General features: G+C 46.1%; 1 protein-coding gene and 1 long non-coding RNA gene across 6 annotated transcripts in view; one reads left to right on the forward strand and one right to left on the reverse strand.

Moving 5' to 3' along the window:
- GOLGA7B (golgin A7 family member B) overlaps positions 1 to 17,761 on the forward strand; it is a 38,431-nt gene that overhangs the window by 11,467 nt on the left and 9,203 nt on the right. For 2 of the 5 annotated variants that reach the window (XM_059881953.1, XM_059881952.1), the window contains exon 2: positions 13,785 to 14,090. In XM_059881953.1, coding sequence (XP_059737936.1) covers positions 14,079 to 14,090 — 12 coding nt within the window. In that variant the 5' untranslated portion in view covers positions 13,785 to 14,078. Of the gene's footprint in view, positions 1 to 3,964; positions 4,576 to 10,418; positions 14,091 to 17,761 lie in introns of those variants that run through there. The other 3 variants (XM_059881954.1, XM_015460678.3, NM_001076954.1) reach the window with 3 other exon arrangements.
- On the reverse strand, positions 5,009 to 10,406 carry LOC101905123 (uncharacterized). Its single transcript, XR_815665.4, has 2 exons — positions 10,129 to 10,406; positions 5,009 to 7,833 (listed from the first exon to the last, which is right to left on the reverse strand). It is a non-coding gene; the product is annotated as an uncharacterized lncRNA (long non-coding RNA).

A 17,761-nucleotide genomic window follows, 5' to 3' on the forward strand; every position in this document is an offset into this window, starting at 1 on the left:
TGTTCCTTCTTCATTTTCTGGTGTCTTCACCAATGTGGCTATATTGGCTTTCCTCTTCAGAATCTGTTTCTATGCCCACCTATATTCTTCTTGCCTATAGCAGAGGACACGAGCTTTCTCCTCTCTCAAGACTGGTCCTTTTCTGTCTCCTTTATGATCCCACTCCTTCTGTCTTTCCTCTTATCTTCAGCATCCCTCTATTTATGATTTCCAGATTTTAAAAATTAGTAGTGTGGCAGACATGTTGGTCACAGACCCAAGTTCCTCATGATTTTCTACCTCTTCTTGCAGCCTTCCTCCTCCTATAGAGTCTGAAAATGCCAGAAACTTTCCTGGCTTCCCTTGCAGCTACAAATGGCTATATGACTCAGTCTGGCCAATGAGACATAAGGGGACGTCTGGTAGGAGGCTTATGGGAAATATTTTTTGAACATTTATTTCTCTGGGAAAGGGAAGTAGGCTCTCTATCTTCTTTCTTGGCATGGATGTTTATATATAAGAACATAATGTTTGGGGCTGAGGCAGCCGTCTTGCAACTAGAAGGCAGTAAGTCTGAGGATGAGAAACCAGTGTGCTTAGGATGTTGTTGAGACGGGATGGACAAAGCCGGGGCTCTTAGGGACTTGGCTGGACCTCTGAGCTAATCCTGGTGCTCCCATACTCCAAACTTCTTGTTATGTTAATTTAGTGTTTTTTTTTTTTTTTTTTGATCAAACTATGTTAGTAAAATCATCTTTTTGCAACTCAAACATTCTGACTGACAGGGTTGTCTTTGTATGGATGTTTTCTCTTGCCTTTTTTTTTTTTTTCTATTTTGTTGACTAACTTCTTTTGTGCTCCTCCAGATTACATTCTAAAGATTCAGGAATGTAATTCCTGACACTCCAGTTGCTCTTGAACTTCCTATAATACTTGACACTGTTCATCTATCCTTTGGAGAACTTTGCCTCCTTGGGCTTCTGTGATGCTTCAGAGTCTGGGGTCTCTATCTACCTTCCTCTCTGTCTTTTTTTCCTGGAGGTCCCACTGGGATTCTTGCCTTCCTTCTCTTCCTCTTGCACTGACTCCTCACCATGAACTGCCCTTATTGAACACTTGCTACATCAGATCAGATCAGATCAGTCGCTCAGTCATGTCCAACTCTTTGCGACCCCATGAATCGCAGCACGCCAGGCCTCCCTGTCCATCACCAACTCCTGGAGTTCACTCAGACTCATGTCCATCGAGTCAGCGATGCCATCCAGCCATCTCATCCTCTGTCATCCCCTTCTCCTCCTGCCCCCAATCCCTCCCAGCATCAGGGTCTTTTCCAATGAATCAACTCTTTGCATGAGGTGGCCAAAGTACTGGAGTTTCAGCTTTAGCATCATTCCTTCCAAAGAAATCCCAGGGCTGATCTCCTTCAGAATGGACTGGTTGGATCTCCTTGCAGTCCAAGGGACTCTCAAGAGTCTTCTCAAACACCACAGTTCAAAAGCATCAATTCTTCGGCGCTCAGCCTTCTTCACAGTCCAACTCTCACATCCATACATGACCACAGGAAAAACCATAGCCTTGACTAGATGAACCTTTGTTGGCAAAGTAATGTCTCTGCTTTTGAATATGCTATCTAGGTTTGTCATAACTTTCCTTCCAAGGAGTAAGCATCTTTTAATTTCATGGCTGCAGTCACCATCTGTAGTGACTTTGGAGCCCAGAAAAAGAAAGTCTGACACTGTTTCCACTGTTTCCCCATCTATTGCCCATGAAGTGGTGGGACCGGATGCCATGATAGGAGCCAAATTTGGCTCTTTCCAGTGGTCATTTTATTTACTGCTTAGTTATTATTATCCTCACATCACATATATGGAACCTAGGATTTGAGAGGTTAATTAACTTGCCCAGGGCTATCCTGAGTAGCTCAGCCAGTAAAGAATCCACCTGCAATGCAGGAGACCCTGGTTCGATTCCTGGGTCGGGAACATTCCCAGGAGAAAGGATAGCTACCCACTCCAGAATTTTGGGGCTTTCCTGGTGGCTCAGAGAGTAAAGAATCCACCTGTGACGCAAGAGACCTAGGTTCGATCCTTGGGTTGGGAAGATCTCCTGGAGGAGGGCATGGCAACCCACTCCAGCATTCTTGCCTGCAGATCCCCATGGACCGAGGAGCCTGGAGGGCCAAAATCTATGGGGTTGCAAAGAGTTGGACACGACTGAGCGACTAAGCACAAGGCTATCCAGTTAGTAGATGACATTATCTTCTACTTTAATTGTACCATCTTGCCCAAGGCTAGACAAACAGTCCCTTTCTCATAGCTCTCTGTATTTCCTCTCCCAAGGTAAAGTGACCCATTCTTATAGCATCAACTGTACTTTTATAGAGAGACCTCTTCCTTGGTGGCTCAGATGGTAAAGATTCTGCCTGCAATGTGGGAGACCCAGGTTTGATCCCTGGGTCGGGAAGATCCCCTGAAGAAGGGAATGGCAACCCACTCCAGTACTCTTGCCTGGAGATCTCCATGGACAGAAGAACCTGGTGGGCTACAGTCCATGGGGTTGCACAGAGTCGACATGGTTGAGTGACTGAAGTCCTATAGGCTTGTACTATCTCTTTTGTTCTAAAAAATCACTGGAGCTTCTCCTATCCTTTACATCTGGCATGTATAGAGTTACCTAATATGCCTTTGTGAATTTCCGACCATGGCATATCCCAGCCACAGAGATGGACGGATGTCTTGCATCCTCTCTGTCTCTTCCCTTCCTCATCTCATGTATTCAGCCAGAAGCAGCAGCTGATAATGACTGCATTTAAAATGTTTCTTGAATCTGTCCCTTTGCCCTCATTCCTGGGCAGTGGCCCATGCCCCCTAGTCTAGCACAATAGTTTCCTCCTTGCTCTTCCTGCTTCAGCCCCTCCCTTCTCATCCGTCCCCAGGATGCTCCCAGATGACCCATCCGGTACGCTGCTTTCCTTGTGTCCCTCACTGTTCTGGATCCCTCGTTGAACCCCCACTGCCTCGCTTTCATGGCTCTTCACTGTCTGGCTCCAGTCTTGTTTCTCTGCAGAGTAGTTCAAATCAGCCAGAGTGGTTTGCTCTTTCACATGTACCTCCCCCTTCCTTAACTTCCAGCAGCACATTTGTCCAACCCTGCCTGACCTCCTCTTGTAAGTGTCAAACGCCACATCTTTCCAAAACCACCTCCATCCCTTGGGGCAGGGTAAGACTTCAGTCACCAGACCCTAGGATCTCTCCCTCCCTCCTTTGAGATTTCCCAAAACACTCATTGTCTGAATATGTCACCAGGGCACCTGACAGTTGCCCACTGTGTCATGGTGCCTAAGCTGGGTTTCCCAAAATCAAGACGGTAAAGTCCGTTGTGACTGGAACCATGCTTCTCCTTGCTGAGGCTCAAGGTTGGGGAACTGAATGGAGCCATGCCCTTTCTTGTAAATCAGTCCATCTCCTGTACAAACATTAATTGAGCATCTACTATGTTCTAGGTACTATTCTGAACACTAAGAGTGCATCTGAGGAGACAAGTCCTTGCCCTCAAGGAACTTACGGTCTAATAAGAAAACAGATAAATACATTTTAGAAAGTATGAGTGTTTTGTAGGGCAAGTATAAGGTGCTCTTAATAGGGGCACCTTACCATGACTAAAGGTTTCCCAGTTGGCTCAAGTGGTAATGAATCCACCTGCCAATTCAGGTGACACTGGTTTGATCCCTGGGTCAGGAAGATCCCCTGGAGAAGGAAATGGCAACCTACTCCAGTGTTCTTGTCTGGGAAATCCCATGACCAGAGGAGCCTGGCAGACTATAGTCCGCAGAGTCACAAAAGAGTGGGACAGGACTTATTAACTAAACCACCGCCACCACAACTGTGGCTGAAATGCCAGGGAAGGCTTCTCTGAGACAGTAAATTTTATTTTTTACTTTAGTTTTTACAAGTCTCAATTTTTTATTATTGGGGGTTTCCCAGGTGGCATAGTTGGTAAAGAATCCTAGAATCAACAAAAATAACATTTCAATAAATATAATCAGAACAAACAAAATGTAGGGGAAAAGAAAATAAAAACTATATTACCTAAGGAAGTAAATGTTAGTCTGGGGCCTGAAGAGATTTATCCAGGTGAAGAGGAGGGAAAGAACATACCAGGCAGAGTACATAAGAAGGCTCAGAAGTGACACAGAATGTAGCACATTTAAAGGACTTTTATTTGAAGATAAAAGTCACACATGGCTCTGGTTGGCATGGAGAGTGTAAAGGAGACAGGTCGGGGGAAGGGCTGGGAGGGATAAGCAGGGCCACGTGGGTTGGACCCCAGAGGAGCTGGGATGGATGGTGTGGCCTTGGTGAAGAGAGGGTGAGATTTGTTAGGGGAGGAAGCTACACATACAGGGCCATATCAGGGGGCATGGAAAGAGGACTAGATGACAGGCAGGGAATGGTGAACTGGCTGGCAGAACTCGGAAGACCACGGAAGCGTTCCAATCACTGGAACCTGCCCTGTGACCTAGCTGGTGGTCAGGAATTCCGAAAGCTCTGTAGAGTCTACCAGGCCAAGCATGGCATGATAAAAGCCATGAGAGAGGTGTGTATAAAGCCCTGTGTTGGAGCGAGGTGGTTCAAGAAAGGCTTCCTGGGTCTGATGGGCTTTGGAAGGGGACTCCTAGTGCTGGGTGGGTGGGCTCAGGACAGTATTCTCTTTCTTGCCAGCGTCCAGTGCTCAACCCATGATCTAATGGCCTCTGGCTCTGGGGCCCATGGTGGCCGTTATTTCTGGAGGAAGTACCCCTTCTATAGCAGGACCGCTCCTTGGGAGAACTGGGAGGGCAAAGACCACGTCCTCGACATTTATTTCCTACCCAGGCTCTACCAACCTCCGCAAATAGCTACTTTCTCTCCAAGGCAGTTGGATCAACTTGTCCAAACATGCGTAGCCAATAAGTGGGTCTGAATTGAGGTCTTTGTCTACTGTAGCACCTTTCCCACCATCCAAAATAATTTTGTTATAATCTACAAAATAAATTTTCATTTATATTTATTGCTTCCCAAAGAAGAAAGCAGATGTAAAATGATTGGTTCTAACACCATCTCACAGAAACTCTGCTTCTTTCTCTTCCCCTTATAGAGGATTTTGTTTAATTAATTCAAATTTGTTGTAAGACATTATAACACACATTTGGGATACATCAGTGAAATAGGAGCCAGGGTAAAGACTCTGCTCAAGCTTACAATTTAGCAGACAAGACAAACAGAAGACATAATGAGTAAGTTACATTGTTTGCTAGCAAAGGTGATGAATGCTACAGACAAAGAACAAGAAGGGGAACCAAACAGAGGTTTTTTATTCTCACAAGTCAATTTAACTTAGTGGGCAGGAGGATAGATAGAATGAGAAGCAAGGGAGGCAAGGAGCAGGGCTTCTGTTTTTTTTCCTGTTTTTAAAAAATATGGATGTAAGTATTTTTTTTTCTATTGAGGTATATGAGGTTGATTTATAATCTTATACTGATTTCAGGCGTATAACATAGTGACTCAAAAAATTTTAGATTATACCCCATTTAAAATTTTTATGAAATATTGGCTAATTCCTTGTGTTGTACAATATATCCTTGTAGCTTATTTATTTCATTTTTTTACAAGAAGACAACTTTTTTAATTGAGGTCTAGTTGATTAATAATATAGTTTCAGGTGAACAACAGTGATTCAAAAACTGTATAGATTACACTCCACTTACATTTCTTATAAAATATCGACTATATTCCTTCCTTGTGCTATACAGTATATCCTTGTAGCTTTCTTATTTTATATGTGGTAGTTTGTATAGAAAAACTCTTAATCCTCTCTGTTTATTATGCCCTTACCCCTTTCCTCTCCCCATTGATAACCACTGGTTTGTTCTCTATATCTGTAAGTTGATTTCTGTTTTGTTATATTCAGTCATTTATTTTAGTTTTTAGATGATAACACACAGTATTTGTCTTTCTCTGTCTGACTTATTTCACTAAGCATAGTACCCTCTCAGAGAAGGCAACGGCACCCCACTCCAGTACTCTTGCCTGGAAAATCCCATGGACAGAGGAGCCTGGAAGGCTGAAGTCCATGGGGTCGCTGAGGGTCGGACACGACTGAGCGACTTCACTTTCACTTTTCACTTTCATGCATTGGAGAAGGAAATGGCAGCCCACTCCAGTGTTCTTGTCTGGAGAATCCCAGGGACGGGGGAGGCTGGTAGGCTGCCGTCTATGGGTTCGCACAGAGTTGGACACGACTGAAGTGACTTAGCAGCAGCAGTACCCTCTAGTTCTAGCTATGGCAAAACTTCCTTTCTTTTTTATGGCTGAGCAGTATTCCTATTTCATTGTGTATATAAGCCACATCTTTTTTATCCATTCATCTGTTGATGGGCACTTAGGTTGGTTCTGTATCTTGGATCTTCTAAATAATGCTGCTATGAACATTGGAGTGCATGTATACTTTCAAATTAATGTTTTGTTTTCTTCAGATGTATACCCAGGAGTGTGATTGCTGAATTATACAGTAGTTCTATTTTTAGTCTTTTGTGGAATCTCCATACAGCTTTACATAGTGGTTGCAGGACAGGGCTTCTGTTTTTCATGATAAACCCTTGTCCCTGGCTGGAATTTTAAACTAACTACATGTGTATTAGTTTGATAAAAATAAAAGTTAAATTCAAATAGTGCTGTAATTATATTGGTATTTGAGGGTGGCAGGGTGAGTTAAGTTCTCTGTTGCCACAGCAGAAAACAGGAAAAAGGTTTCTAAAGTTAATAAAACAAGAAATAGAACTACAGGCATATCATTTAGCAATGTAAAGAAAACTTCTGAAAAATCAGAATTCAAAGCAGAAACAGCTAAAGAGTGAAAAGTCATTTCTTCCAGGGGAGAAATGACTTGAAGGTAGGAACATGTAGGATACAGTAGATAGGGGACTCTTGCTTTTTATCATATGCCTTTCTGTATGTTTGGAAAATCCCATGGACGGAGAAGCCTGGTGGGCTGCAGTCCATGGGGTTGCGAAGAGTCAGACACGACTGAGCGACTTCACTTTCACTTTTCACTTTCATGCATTGGAGAAGGAAATGGCAACCTACTCCAGTGTTCTTGTCTGGAGAATCGCAGGGATGTGGGAGCCTGGTAGCCTGCCATCTATGGGGTTGCACAGAGTTGGACACGACTGAAGCGACTTAGCAGCTGTATGTTTGGATTTTTAAAATCATAGGCATGTGTTACTTTCAGGATTAAAAATAGACCCCATATTCTACTGAGTCCTGGGAGGTCTGGAGAGGGGTGTGTTGGGGGTTTTTGTAGGGAGTGAGAGGGTGGGAAAGTAGGTAAGTCTTCCCCCCATTCATGCAAATCCACTTTCTCTGATTTGTTTTATGTCTCTGACTTTTATGCAAGGTTTCTTTTGAACAAAGGTTTCTGCCAGTGAAATTGGATTGAACTCCTTTTGGCTCTCATGATTAATGATGCTTTATAAGCACCCATTACCCTTTATGCTCCTGCCTATTTACTTCTCTAAAGAACTTCCATCACTTAGAAGCCTTGCAGTCTTCCCCTCAGTTGGCTACGGTTGGAAGTAATTGGTGAATTTGTTGCCAGTTTGGAGGTGAGACCCTGCAGTCAGTCCTTTGATAATTGCTCCTGCAGAGGGCCTTTGGAACCATTCTCAGAACAGGGGTTCTTTGGGAATTCTGCCGGGCTTCCAGCTTGGTGGCTGTCATCAAGACAGGAATGCACTGCAGCTAAGAATCCCAGTATCGGCAGTTTCTCTTGGGGTAGCTGTGAATTCTTACGGAAACTTGCCTCCCACTCCACTTCCTGTTAAAGAAAAAGGAAGAGAGAAAAAGACAAAGAGAGAGAGACATGGAGACTATGAATGAAGAAACGGTGGCAACCTCCCATTTGCTTAGTCACCTCCTAGTGACTCCACTTCCAGACAAGTGTCACTGTCTGCCTGCTCTGGTACTATTTTTAGAGTAGGTCCCTTTCATTCATGTTTCCAGGGCCTCTGCAGTCATCCTTGATACTACCTTGCAGCTGCTTTCCTGAGTCTGAAGTTCCAAAGGTTCTGTGTTTCTAGGAACCTTTCATGCCTTCATGCCTTTTCACACGGTGTTCCTTCATCCACTGTCTGGGGATATGATAGTAGTCTTTGAAGTCCAAGCCCAAATGTCATGTAGTTGGGCAAACTTTTTCTGGACCTCAGTTTCTAAAGAAACCATCTCTGCCTCAATACTTATCATGGAGACTTGCCATCACTTGATTAGAGTTTGGGGTCCTTCTGGGGTTGAAAACATCCCATGGTCATCTTTCTGTCTGGTATACAGTGGGGTTTTTTTTTTTTAGCATCTGTTCAGTGAATTAAATAAAGCATGCTGGCTATTTTTTTCTGTGCTTTAGGAAAACTTGCTTGGCCTGGAAGAAACGTTACTGTGGGAGGATCTTTAGCAAGCATCTCCATAAATCTTTTCCTGTTGTCCTCTTGAAAGACCAGATTTGAAAGAGTAGGTGGTATCAAGAGATAGCCTCCTATACTTGGAGGGATTTTGTCTGGGGAAGAAAATTGTTGCCACCAATTTACACATCAGAGAACAGAGGCCCAGAGAGACTGAGACTTGCTGGTGATCATACAGTGAACAGCAGAAGCCGGAGGTTGAAACCCATGTCATCTGACTCCAGGGACATGGTTTCCTACCACACACTTCCTTGTAGTCTCCACAGTGTGCTCTGAAATGACACCATTTAAGACTTTACAGACCACAATTTCCCCTCAAGCCTGCATGCAGTTGTCTTCTTTCCAGACCTAAGTGCTGAGAATCTCCATCCCCCTCCTGCTTTTTCTTCCTTGCCCTGAGATTAGGTAGCTCTTTCTCTGTCTCTTCTGCAGTCTGCAGGACTTCGTCTTCCTCTCATCTCTTTCCAGGTAGCATGATTTCCAAATTTTTCCACTGGTTTCTTTTTCTGGCTGTGGTCCTTTTGGGGGAGACTTTCCAATGCAGCCGAAGATTAGAGGATGATAACACTGAATTAGTTAGTGGATCTCCTTTGATGTTATTTTGTGGGCAAACTCATTAATTTATGACAAAAAACATCAAAGAGCTAGGCTCTTGCATAGGGGCTGGTTTGTCCCCAGGCAGCTGGGTAATAATGATCAGTCAGATTAAATCTCAGCATCTTCTCCTTCCTCCAGAGTTAAAGTCCAAGTGACTGGAGTGTGGGAACATCCCATTCTGTAGGATTCCATTGCAGCCTCGAGTCAGTACTATAGGAAGCTCTGCTCACTCCGAAAATGGATCTCTCTCCATAACTTCCACTTTGAGGCCTCTAAGCCTGAGGTCTGTCAAGACTGTGATAACAACCCTGGAGGCAATGTAGTAATAAAAGGCTGAGGCTGTTACTGTCTTTTTCTAGTCAGAGGAGCTGGATATTAGAAGGGATCATTCATCCTTGCATGGATGAATTCAAGGTTCTGTACAGAGTCCTAGTCCTGTAATTTCACTGGTAAGGAGAACTCTCCTTGGGCTCTACAGGAGAGTGCGAGCACCATGCTTGGCACACAGCAAACTCTTCATACATAATGGTTGAATGTACTTGTTTAGAAATGTTGTGATGCATGCAGGTCTCAGCTAGTTGAAGAGGAATAAGGTGTAGAGCTCAGGTCTTAACTTGCACCACCTAGTCTACTTATACCTCCTAGTCTACTTATACCGGTAGCCTGTACTGTGATTCTTCCATTGTATTTGTGATGGGAAATTGTCTGTGCTCCTTTCCAAAGCCACCCCCTCCGTGTTTGCCCATTCTCTGCTGACCTCTTAAGGGCTTGCTTCTGCTATTAACCCTCTTTTTTCAGAGCCATCAGTGTTTCCTCTCTGGTAGATTATTCCTGTCAGCAAACCCCAGACTCTAAAGTCTCCAATTTAAAAGAACCTCTTTTGCTCCTTCCTCTCCCTCAAGCCACCATACTACTTGTCACTCTCCTTTACAGCAGAATGACTAAAGGAGTTGTCCACACTCCCAGTATCTCTGCTTCCTCTCCTCCATTCTGACTCTCAAACCCATTTTAATCAGAATCTCATCTCCATGCTCCACTAAAACAGCCCTTATCAAGATTACCAGTGACCTTCTTGCCGCCAGGTCCAATGGTTATTTCTCAGTCTTCATGTTATTCTAATGGTATTCCATATGCGAGCAGCACTCAATGCAGCAGGTAAGACTCTGTTACCAGGTTTCTTACTTGGTTCCAGGATACCACTCTCCTTCAGGTCTCCTTCTACTTCACTGGCCACTCTTAGAATCCTTTGTCTTCCCAACCTGTAAGTAATAAAGTACCAGGACTGATTCTTAATTTTTTTCTAGCTTTACCCATTTCTTAGATAATTTCATCTAGACCCATGGTTTTAAATACCATTCACATATTGATGATTCCTGAAGTTTTTATTTCGAACCCTCTACCTCTTCCCTGAATGCCAACTGCGTATTTTACTAAGATGTATAACATGCATACAGACTTCAAACCTAAACCAAGGGGACTTCCCTGGTGAGTCCAGTGGTTGAGAGTCCACCTTGCAATGCAGGAGATGCGAGTTCAGTCCCTGGTCAGAGAACTGGGGTCTGACATGCCACAGAGCATCTAAGCCAGTGTGCCACAACTAGAGAATCCATGCACCACAACGAAAGGTCTCAGGTTATGCAATGAAGATCCCTCAAGCTGCACCTAAGACCTAATGCAGCCAAATAATAAATATTAAAAATACCCTGAATCAACTAAACACATCCAAACTCTGTATTCCCCATCCTTGCTCAGCCCTTAGTCTTCCTCCCTCAGTAAATAACAACTCCTTTGTTTCAGGGGCTGAGACTTCAAAACTTGGAATCATCTTTAACTTATTTCATGTTGCAACCTCAATATATCCACAGGTCCTTTCAGCATTACCTCCAAGTTATAAATATCTAGAGTCTGGTCACTTCTCACCATCTCCACTGTTACTCCCCTAATCTCAGCCACCACCATATCTTGCCTGGATAACTCTAACAGCCTCCTAATTGGCCTCATTGCTTCTGTTCTTGCATCTCTGCCAACCCTAGCATCTAGAGCAATCTATTAAAAACTGCAATTAGATAATACCACGCCTCTACTCTAAATCTTTAAGGATTGCCATCCCACTTTCTGAATGGAATCCAAAATCCTCATGAGGGCCGACAAGTCATATAAAACCTGGCTCCTGCTCCCTTTCTGGTTTCAGCTTCTGTCTCTCTTTCCTTTGCCCCCTCCAGTCTAGCTACACTGGTCTCCCTGCTATTTGAACATGCCAAGCCCACTCCTGCCTCAGAGCCCTCATACTCTGTCCTCTAAGCTTTGTCAACTTTCTCAGATAACTGCATGCTAAATTCTCTCACTTCCTTCAGGCCTCTGCCCAAATGTCACCTTAACAAAAAGGTGCCCTTTTTGTTCTATTTGCCCTATTTTTTCTAAAATACCCTCTACCCCCATCTCTATCTCATTACCGTGCTTTACTTTTCTTCCTATTGTTGATTACAACTTGAGATATTTGATACTCTTTGCTAATCCATTATTGATCATTCCCCTATTAATATAAGTTTCAGTAAGTACAAAATCTTCGTGCATTTAGTCATCCCTGTATCCCAATCTCCTAGAAAAATGCCTGGTACATAGTAGGTGTTCAACAAATATACATAGAATGCACTCATCCAGGTGTGTTATCTTCAAGTGAAGAGAGTGGTTTTCAGATGGCTGTCTAATTAATATGATCAAAACCAAGTGTAAGGAACTGGGAGAGGTATACATGGAGATCATCAGATGTGTGTTTGTTTATTACCAGAGACCACCATGGGATTCACAGATATTTTCAGGTTGTTGTTCAATGCCAAATCATTTGCAAAGCTATAGGTGAAATGAAACATCTGCCTTTAATTTCTTTGTCATGTCCTTATCCTTGGGGACTCTGTTTTTATCTGTGAAATAGGCAATTGGAGATGTGGTTACTGTTTTGCTAATTTATAGGCTACACAATGCTGGAAGGAGACAGTACAGATAAGGGGATCAACCACATGAGCCCTGGAGCTTGACTGCCTTGTTTGAATCTTGCCTCTGTTCCTCACAGGCCATGTGACCTCCAGTAACTTACTCAGTTTCCTCATTTGTAAAGTAGAAATAATAAAAGGCATTTAATTCAAAGAATAATTATGAGGATTATATAAGATAATACATGTAGAGTATGTAGAATATGGTCTGGCACATCGTAAGTGCTTAACAAATGTTAGCTATTAAACATGAGATGCTCTGAGGGGTCATTGCTATTAATGTCTTTTAGGGGCAATAAGGTATCCTAGAATATAAGATGATACGGAACTTTTTAAAGTGTGATAATAATATTGTGATTAGATAGGAGAATGCCCTTATTTTTAGGAGATACATGGTGAGGTACTTAAGAATAAACCCTCACTTACTTTCTAATAATCTAGCCAATTATATCTCTATGTTTCTGTATCTATCAAGCAAATGTGACAAAATGCTAACGATTGGTGAAGCTAGGTGGATGGTACAGTTCATTGTACTAACCTTTCAAAGTTTCTGTATGTTTGAAATTTTTAAAATAAAAGGTTGAGGAAAAAGAAAGAGCCCTAGAAATAATCTAGTGAAGTTCAATACTCAGTTTACAGAAAGAAGACCAGATGTGAAGTGCTTACTTAAGGTCATACTGCCTGAGCCAGGACCCAGGTCTCCTGGCTAACTGTGTGTGTTAACCCTCAGGCAACTGTGAGCTGCAGAGGAGTATTCCCAGCTTTCTCTCAGAGACCAAGGGAAGTATATGGGTGTATAAAAGGGCACCTGTGTTGGTGCTTCATTTTTGTTTATTATGCAGATAGATAGGTCATCTGGTTGGAAGGTGTGATGTTGAAAAATGTGAAAGAGGCGCCAGAGCCAGACCTGCCATCCTTAAAGGGTGGGCATACCAGTTTGGCACCATCTGCTTGTGGTTTTTAAGTGTGGTGATGGTGTGTGTGTGTAAACTCTGGGATTTCAGAGGAGAGAGGGAAGACTAGGGTTGGGGTCAGAGCCAGGAAAAGCAGCAAGGAGAGTCTGGCTTCAGTCTGGCGCTCCCTGAAAGAAGGGACCCCAGGGTATTTCTGGGGATGAAACAAGGGCACATATTTAAAGAAAGGAAACGATTACCTGTGGTCTGCAGCATCCTCCTCTAGCTGATAGGTTTCGTGGCAGTGAAAAGGACAGAGGGGAGAGGAAGGAATGTACATGCAGGCCTCGAGAGGGGGCCACAGAGAAGAAACGTAAGAGAAAAAAGAGAAAAACAAAAACATAAGAGGCAGCCTGGGCCATGGTGGGGGAGGGGTTGGGAAGAGGGGTGTTGGAACGGAAAAAACAGCCGCACCTAGGGGCCCGCGAACGAGTCTAGGACCGTCAGCCTTGGCAAGCTGGAATGTCTTGTCCCAGAACGGTCCTACCTCTCTTTCCTCCTAGTCTGGAAGCCCTGGGAGGCCTCGGTAGTGAGCGCAGAGCTCCTGGCGCTCTTATTAGGGGGAAGGACAGGCAGGAGAGGCGGGGCCTCCGGGCCCGGCGGGAGCGGAGCCTCTGGCCGCGGGCGGGGCTCCTCTCCGGCGGGCGGGCGCCGGAGTCTGGGGACCTCCGCTTCCCGCTCCCGATCTGCGGAGGCGCCTGGCCCCTCCTACCCCCTCCCCGCCGCCCCCACGCCCGCCGCCGCTGTCAAAGATAACCAGGCCGTTGCCTGCAGGAGCAGCGGCAACTAGCGATCGGGCCCTGAAGAGCCTCGGGTGCGGCCTCGCCTCTCCGGCCCGGAGCTCTTATCAGCACCGCGGACAGCACAGTGATCGTCTCCAGGACCTAAGCGCCCGCCGGCCCACCCGCCCACAGGCGCTCGGGTCCGCGACGTTCGCATCAGCACCGCGGACAGCGCTCGGGCCCGGGTCTCGTCGCTGTCAACCCACCTGCTCCCTGAGTCAGCAGCGCCAACATCCCTCCTCGACGGGCCCCGCAGCGGGCTCGGAGCAGTCAGCGCCCCCGGAACATGGCCACTGAGGTAGGGGGCGAGCACCCGCCCGCAGTCAATGCCTGACTGCTGTGGGAAGAGATCGCTTCTAGGGGCGGGAAAGGGTGGAATGGGGTTGGATGAGGGGGCTGGGGTAAGATGGGATGGGGTGGCTTTCCCCGATCAGGTGCGCAGGGAGGGCGTAGGGGGGAGGTAGAATAGCAGGGTGGAAGAAAGGGGCTCCTCATTGGAGCTCCTTTGACCCCTGGCGTGTCAATCTTCCTCATCTGAATCCCGAAGCTGTCTGCACCACTTGTTGGCACTAGCGCCAGGGTTGTTCCGGGGCTTCAGCTGGGGTTTCCCCTTCTCACCGACTGCAAGTCCTGAAACCACTTCCCTAGAGGGTTGGAGACGAGCCTGAGCCTGTTTTAGGGAGGGAAGGCGGCTGGCTGCTGTTGCTATGCGATGCAGCCATCTAGCTTCTGATCCCAAAAGTCTGGCAGAGAGATGACAGAGCTACCTTCACATCCGCATTTCCTCCACGGAGGTGGGGCGTGGGGGACAGGAGGAGACAAAGAATCCTCAGGTCAAAACCCCAAATAGTTGGTTTCAATGATCTGCCTGCACCAGTTCAATTTTGCATATGACCCTTTCTCGCTTCTTCACCCCTTTTGAGTTCCCTGTACCAGAAGATCACATTTCTCTCGTGTCTGGTGGGAGGAGCCGCCTTCTTCAGGGTGTGCCTATAGGTGTGTCACTTTCAAGGGGCTTGAAAGCTGAACCAAGGACCTATGGACTGAGGGCAGGATCTGTGTCTAGTGCTTACGAGATTAGGAATTACCTTCTCTACCCCTCATTTCACAAGGGAAATGGGGCTCTTTATATTCCCACTTTTATAAGTGGTAGAGCTAATACATGAAGAAGAGGATCTATTTAATAGTCACAGCTTGTCAGCACCAGAGCTGGAAGTTTCTTCTTTAAATTTGGGAGTGGAACCCAGGACAACAGATTTCCCCTGTTCTGATGTTGACTTTTTTGGTGGTGTTTCCCCATTTCCAGCCCAGCTGGAACAGAAGCCCGGGGGACAGCAAAGGCTTTTGAATGATGCTAGGCAGTGCCTCTGGGCATCCTGCTGATCAGTGCAACATCACTGCCAAGTGTTGCTGTTGTTATTCTTCTGTTGTTGCCACCACGGAATGAGATGCAGTTGCTTGACATCACTCAGCTTTCTGACAAGGCACAGGGTTAAGTAGGAGAACTCGTCACCTAGGACCCAGTGAGGGGCAAGTCCTGAGCAGACTCACGGAGCTTGGTTTCTAGGGTGGAGGTATGCAGAGTGTTCAGAGAGTGCCAAAGATACTGAGAAGGGGTTGGGGGTGGAAAACAAAGGAGAGATGGCCAAGGAGCTGGTCACCTTCCAGACAAGGCTGCCAGACTGCAGTAAAGAGGCTGCCGCTGTTGGGCAGGAAGGGGAGAGTTCAGCCACTCAGGCACAGTTGGGCCAGCAGTGTGGGCATAGAAGGTGTCCACATCTGTGATGAGATCTGACAGATTCCAAGAGGCCCATTTGTCCCAGCAAATCTCCCTCTCCATTCTGCTATGGTTCACAGATTCCAACCAGCAAGCTTACATCTCTCAGTGGAGCCAGTGTTTCCAGGTGGCTGCTGTTAGCCTGGGAGAGGCTCTGCTCATAACGCTTCTGTGAACATAGCATTTTCTTGTGTACAAAGTGCTATCACATGCATGATCTCCTTTGAGCTTTAAAGCAACGCTGTGAAGTGGGCGAAGGTGGCGTCATTATCCCCAATTAACAGATGAGACAACTGAGGCTCAGAAGATTGCCTAATCCCTGTGAAGGAGCCAAGGAAAGCATCATTATCCCATTTTACAGATGATGCAACTGGAGTGCTGAGGCTTATCCAAGAAAATGTGGCTTAAAAAGTGGCGGAGCCAGGAGAAGAACTTGAGCCTTCTGTCTCCATGGCCAGTGATTTTTTTGTTGCATCCAGTGTATTCAATTAGTCAGCTGTGTTGCCCAATAGACAGAAGAGGACTAGGGGTCTTTTGATGGTGAAGGATGCAAAGGAGTTCGGGAAGGGCTGGAGCATAGGGACTCAGGTACCCTGAATGGCCTGGCTGGCTCAGCTTGAGGGCAGAGGAATGGAGCCATGCCCAGAGGGGAGAGGGGCTGAGGACAAACATTGCCCATTTCCCGGCTGGGCCTTGGCTATACTCTGATGACGGCTCGGAGGGAGGAAGCCTTAGTTCTGCCAAGGCACAGGACGTCCACATTATCTGGGCTGCAGAGTGAGTCATTTTCCCCAGGCTGTTTTTACTGTTAGGATTGAGTTAAGATTACCAGGAAAAACCTGTTGGGAGAAAGAAAACCTCATGCCAAGCTCCCAGGGCCATTCCCTTAGGCTTCTGAATGGGAAGTCCTCAGCTCCAGTGAAAGATGTTTTGAGAAGAGAAGGGGGAGAAAGGGAGGGAGGAGGAGGCAGGGAAAGTGGGATGGAGAGGGAATAAGAAACAGAAGGAGAGAACTGAGAAAGGTTGGATATCTTTGGATCCCTGGATGGAAGGCATGGAGACTGGATCTTTTATATTCCCTAATTTCTGTTTAGGAGTGAACATTAGGGGAAGGGTGTATGTGTGAGAACCCCAGAGGAGGGATAAAGCCTCCTGAGCTGTACACTGACCTCATTTAGAAAACTGTAATAAGCCCATTTCCTTCATGACAAACCTCTGTGAATGTGTGTCATGGGATCAGGGTCTGCCCTGGAAACCAGTCCAAATGGCCAAGGACAACTGGGAAATGCCTGGCTGGGAGGAACTTCTCCAAGTGGTGAAGTTTGGCCCCTAAGAGATTTTAAAATGCACCCAAGTAGCATTAGGGGCTTCCCTGGTGGCTCAGGGGTAAAGAATCCACCTGCCAATGGAGGAGACGTGAGTTTGATCCCTGGGTTGGGAAGACCCCCTGAAGAAGGAAATGGCAACCCGCTCCAGAATAGTTTCTTGGGAAATCCCCATGAACAGAGGAATCTGGTGGGCTACAGTCCATGGGGTTGCTAAGAATCCGACACAACTTAGAGACTAACCAATGACAACAAAGTAGCATTATCCAAGAGGGGCATTGAAGGTTTGATCTCTGAGGTATGGGATCAACAAGCAGCAGACAATGGGGTCGCACAGAGTCGGACGCAACTGACGTGACTTAGCAGCAGCAGCAGACAATGGGCCGGGGCTCTGGTGCAGTCTGAGAAGGAAGGAGGCCCTGTGCCCAGGTTTCCATCCTGAGGCCCAACCTGCTGCCTGTGATTCACCATCCTCACTCCTCCTCCACACCCCAGCCAGGGAGCATGGTGTTGGCTCATCATCTGAGTCTTCTGATTCTTGAGTTGAGTCTCAGATGTGTCCTCGGGAATTAGCTGGTTTTTAATGAGGCTGGAGATGTGGGCCAGATGGGGCCTCCGCCTGGGAGTGCTCACCTGCACTGCGGTGCTTGCTCCTTTGCTCCTTGGAGTCTTCCACGTTGACTCCATCAGGTGTACAGACCCTAGATGTGAGACTGGGGGTACCTACTCTCCTGGCAGTCTCCTCTTCCTGCCACACTATAGTTTGAAAATTGGTGTCCGCAGATCTTACTGCTGATTTTCTTTCTTCTTTGTGCAATGCCTCTTGGTCCTGTCTTTACTCAGGTGCCAGCAGCAGAGGGATGGTGA

This window comes from Bos taurus, chromosome 26 (genome assembly GCF_002263795.3).
Source record: "Bos taurus isolate L1 Dominette 01449 registration number 42190680 breed Hereford chromosome 26, ARS-UCD2.0, whole genome shotgun sequence".
Taxonomy (NCBI): domain Eukaryota; kingdom Metazoa; phylum Chordata; class Mammalia; order Artiodactyla; family Bovidae; genus Bos; species Bos taurus.